Source organism: Gigantopelta aegis, unplaced genomic scaffold (genome assembly GCF_016097555.1).
Source record: "Gigantopelta aegis isolate Gae_Host unplaced genomic scaffold, Gae_host_genome ctg4207_pilon_pilon:::debris, whole genome shotgun sequence".
NCBI classification, from domain to species: Eukaryota; Metazoa; Mollusca; class Gastropoda; order Neomphalida; family Peltospiridae; genus Gigantopelta; species Gigantopelta aegis.
Window position 1 is genome coordinate 42709 of NW_024533736.1, and position 5553 is coordinate 48261.

Below are 5553 nucleotides of genomic sequence, written 5' to 3' on the forward strand. Positions count from 1 at the left end.
GGTATATTAGCCTATAGAGAGAATATAGAAACATATAAATTAATAAATCTATTATTATATTACCATTCTCTAGTTCTAAATGGTCAAACGAATTTCTTGTCAATGCTGAATGTAGTCAACATGCAGGTGGGTGTGGCTATTAATTAGGAGTATGTAGATATTATATGGGGGGGTTTGCCTACTAATTATGGGCGTGGCAAAAACATCGTGATGTTGCTAAACTACTAAAATTGAGACAAGCAATTGACACGAAGTGTTATGGCGGATTTCCTTGGTGAGTCGGGTGAGCTAGAGCCAGCATCAGACGATTTATGGGCCCAGTACCGACTCTTGATCCTTGGATGGGAGGAGAAGAGAGTAAGGATCCAGAGGATATAATGGAGAGAGGATTACACGGCCAATACTTACCTGGAATGAGGTTGTCACCTTTTGATGAAGATGATGAAGAAATAATGGAGAGACAACTGATAGTTATGCTGGCACTCCAACGAAAACCCAGTACTTGAGGATTTTTCCGGCGGTGATGATCACTTGTATACAGTAATGTTCCCGAGCCTATTCGTTTAAGAGGAGTAGGTGGGGACCACTATGTTTGGACTCAATAACAGATTTGAAGACGACTTTCCCTCCCATTTAGTAGGAAAGGGTAGTTGTAGTCACTGATCATATAAAAACACATTAAGTACAACAAAGATTTAATAGTAATGTCCCCCCTTTTACTTCAAAGGTAGATAGCTATGTTCCATGTTATCATAAGAGACAATTTTGATAACATATTTAGTCTATAGTATGTATATTGTATCGTTACTTGTTTCAAAATATTATGTTGTCAAGGTTATTTTTAAAATGTCTTGATCTTTTTTAGTTCTGGTAGCTTCTATTTTTATTATAGGTGGCTCCCGAGGAATTTCATGCTACTATGGAACGTATTAATTCCATTCTTTATAAAAGTATACCTTTCATTTGAAACTGTTAATTTGTGGATGTCTTTGTTGTTGCTGTACGTTAGGAATGTCCCTTGGACCTGTACTATATTTAAGTAAAAGAGTACGTTATAATTGTGTCATTAAACTGTACTTAATTTGTGTGTGGCTTGTCTGTTAACATTATATTATGTTTATTGTGTCTTTCTTTTTCTATAAGAGTTTTCCTTTAATCTTTGATTCTTATCTTGTCGTCACTCTTTTGTTTCTCTCTTTCTCTCTCTCTCTCTCTCTTACTGTAGACACAGTCAAGACTAAATAAAGTTATTGCACAAGAGAATGGAGACTTTATAACAAAGTAAATAGATTAAATATTTTATTAAAACAAAGAATAATAATAATAATAATAAAAATAATAAATCTTTACAGTTAGGATTAAATATAAGACTACACAAGGAACAATGTGATGGCACTAACCTCCGAGAATATGTAAGTTTAACATACATGAGTAACAATATGGAATGTAATGATCATTTTATTCTTCTACTCCCTTGTTTCTAGGTATTACATGTAGAATTCATGCCCAAACAACCTCTCTACTTGTCCTGACTAATGTACAATATATTATGTTCATTACTATAACAGGTCACATGATCTAGGTCACATGATTGAATTTTAATGTCATGTGACCTTTTTGTTCGTTCTTTTATATTATCAGTTCAGTAGTTATACTACCATTATTTTATCAATATTATTATTGTTATTTTTATGTTAATTTTATTAAAAACAGTATTTTAGTTAAAATGTATTCATGTAATGTTTTATAATTAATGATGACTTACAGAAAAACCCTATAATTTAATACTCCTAATTATTAAAAATAAAATTGTTAATACCGTATATAATGATTTTTGAACGTAAACAAGAAAGTAATAATTGTGTAATATTGAAAATTCTTACATTGAAGGAAGCATGGACCAAGATTATTCAAGTTACAATCAAGACTTCTACCCTACTAACTTTAACAATGGATGTTGAAGCAATCCAAAGCAGCACACCAGCAACAAAATGTCCCCTCAATCAAAAACTGGCAACATCAACAGCCATTGGCTCCTCAACAGCAATATCAACAAACCAATGATTCCCCAGCAGCAATAGTCCTCAACAACAATTCTATCAACAACCAGGAGGATATAGTGGGTATTCTAATACAACGTCAGGTTATCCTCAGGTAATTATTATTATTAATATCCACTATGATAAGTTAATGAAAGAGATGTATTTGAATTTTTATTTATTCAAAGTCATACTTTAGTGCATATGTTTAGTGTTTAGTGGGTGGGGTCAGTTTAATACACAATATTGTATTGTTGGATATATAAACATTGTTTAACATTAATATGAGGGATTTGATACACTATATTTAACTTGAGGGGTCCATAACTCCATAAGATATGATATTTAATATAGTATAGACTGTAAAATTGTTGATGACAAATTTTGAGTAATATTGTGTAAATTTCAACAATTCTGTTTTAAATTTATTACATCATTTTCCATTTATGTTTGATAAATTATATAAAATAAATTGTAAGAATATAAAAATACAATTATATTAACCAGTTATGCCTGTTTCTCAACCTGTTTTAATCTGCTGTTAAAACCTGTTTTACAGGTTTTGATAGTGAGGAGAATGGAAATTGATCCAGCTCCTGGTAGTATGGGTCAAATGACATCAAATACCTATGGTAATGAAAATGGATATACTGGATTTGAAGATGAGCCACCATTATTAGAAGTTAGTTAGTAGTAAATATATAATATATAATATAGAGAATATTTAATAATGTTATTTTTTATAGAACTTGGAATTGACTTTGAAATCATCAAAGAAAATGTAGGTTATATATGAATGCTCCATCCATCAAATCTCATATCTGTCCATCAACTCTTGTATCTGTCCATTAATTATGTTCTATGTATCTATCACACCTTTTGCTTATCTATTCATAATTTTTATCTATCCCTTCATTTTATTATTTATAGACACTGTCAGTACTTAATCCATTACAACAAGCTGATGCTAACACATTACGTAATACAGATTTAGCTGGACCACTTGTCTTTTGTCTATTATTTGGTGGTATATTGTTACTAGTAAGTTATAACCAATAACTAATAAGAAAAGAGATTTAGTAATAATACAGTATATAGCACTTGATCTACAGTAAATATACAGCACTTGATCTACAGTAAATATATAGAGCACTTGATCTACAGTAGATATATAGAGCACTTGATCTATAGTAATATATAGCATTTGATGTACAATGTTAGTAATTAGGAGGCTACTTGGGATTAACTCCCATGTAAAGTGTTACTAGGTAATTATAATATAACTTCCCTAACATATGACAACTTAACAGTTAATATAGAATTAATAGTTAATATTGATAGTACTATATCATACAGTACCGTCTATTACTTATAGTAACTTAATATTTAACCCCTTCCTCTCTCTCATATATAGGCAGGAAAGGTCCATTTTGGTTATATATATGGTGTTGGAGTAATAGGCTGTATTAGTCTATATATCCTCCTTAATTTAATGAGTACTACTGGTGTATCAGCAAGTTGTATTGTGAGTGTCCTGGGTATTGTCTATTACCAATGGTCCTTTTATCAGCTGTTTCTGTTGTCGTCTCACTCCAGTAAGTTGCATAATGGTACAATATTCAATATAAAGATCACATGATAGTCACATGATATGTTATTCTATAGGGGTATATTGGGAATATATTAGCACTGTGTGCTATCATTTGGTGTAGTTATTCATCATCGAAACTGTTTGTATCAGTTCTCTCAATGCATTCTCAACAGTTACTGGTGGCTTATCCTTGTGCACTTATATATGGAATATTTGCATTGTTAACTGTGTTTTAATAATAATAATAATAATAATAATAATAATAATATTGTATGTCTCACGTTTCTTATCAAGTTATTTTTGATGACAACTTGTGAAATAAGTTTTTTTGTTTAATAACTTGATTTAATAACTTAAATTTAAGGATAATATTCTCTATTAACAGCTGATACATATACCTCATAACAGTAGATAAAACTGGCCATGATATAACTGTACTTAATAGTGTTAGATTGGACATTGGGGACAGTATGATTGTAGTTACTTAACAATAATATTATTAATTTATTTTTATTAATAAAAACATTTCATTTCATCAATGTCTCTTACACCAACTAGTTGATGGATATAGAATACAGTGATAAGAGAGGAACCTATTATGTAGACACAATAAACATACTAACATTTCCTTTACTCTTCATTACCTAGTCGGTCCTCAGTCTCTGAAAACACACCATTTTGAAGTGTAACAGTATTTTTGATAATTTCTCCTTGAATACGTCTCTCACCGTAACTAATAGTAACCTGTCATACAAGTTTAAAAACTTGTTTGAGACTCGACTTTTCATACTTGATTTTGTATGTTGCCTTCGTCAATTGATGGTAGTGAATGAGATGAGATAACATAGTATGTACCTCAGTGAAATCATAACCAAAAACAGATTCTATTAAAAAGCAAAGTATATGGGTAAGAGAATTTAGTTAAAGTTATAAAGTTATTGTGGTTAGTGTTTTGTCTAAAGGCTTCCCTATAGATGTATTGTTCTAAGTAGTCAAATTCTCTGTACTATTACATTACTTATAGTCTATGCTCCTCCTCCTTATGTTACACATTACTTACCTATAATAAATCCAACAGCCATATCATCTGGTGTACCTAATATCTTAGCCACTTCTTCTAATCTATTACCTCTAATAATAATATAGTACTAGATAGTATATGACAGATACAGTAATATAGTGAGTACCTGAAGTATCTCTCTGCTTCTTTCATTATTCCAGCACTAATACAATAAGCGGCTCCAGTAGCAAATAATATGACATTCTTTTCTTTAAAGAGATTATAAATTAATGTATTATATTGTACTTACCATATTATTAAAATACTCTTTAACATTATTTCCAACCTATAATAACAGTTAAAGAGATAATCATTGCCAGTTTGATCTCTCTCTCTCTCTCTCTCTCTCCTTACTGGTATTCTTTCTTTTCTTATTGACACTCCATTTTCCTAAGTAATGTTTATCCAATGGATTCAACGGTTTTAATAGTTTATATAAAGTCTTTATATTTACATACATATCATCATCAAAATGACAATACCAACTAAGAATAAATAGCATACAATAATATACAAGTGCATTATGGTATAATGTGTTTCTTACTTATAATTTGTGCCTGCTTCCACAGTTTTGTAAAAATGTCAAATTCTACTCCACATTTACAAGCTAATGCTTTACTATAGAGAATTAATACAACATACATTATTATATATACAAGTACAGTCATATATATGGTATAATATATTATTATATATCACAGTACAGTCATATTATAGTATAATATATTATTATTATATACACATGCAGTACAGTCATATATATGGTATAAAACATTATTATATATACACAGTACAGTCATATATATGGTATAATACATTATTTATATACAAGTACAGTCATATATATGGTATAATACATTATT

General features: G+C 30.0%; 1 protein-coding gene across 1 annotated transcript; it reads left to right on the top strand.

Annotated features, from left to right (window-relative positions):
• Window positions 1-258: 258 nt before the first annotated feature.
• On the top strand, window positions 259-3866 carry LOC121392627 (protein YIPF5-like). The gene is given in 7 exon segments (XM_041523762.1): window positions 259-357; window positions 2599-2725; window positions 2786-2820; window positions 2970-3080; window positions 3454-3571; window positions 3574-3638; window positions 3705-3866. Coding segments are annotated over 7 exon segments (717 nt in total).
• The last annotated feature ends 1687 nt before the right edge of the window (window positions 3867-5553 follow it).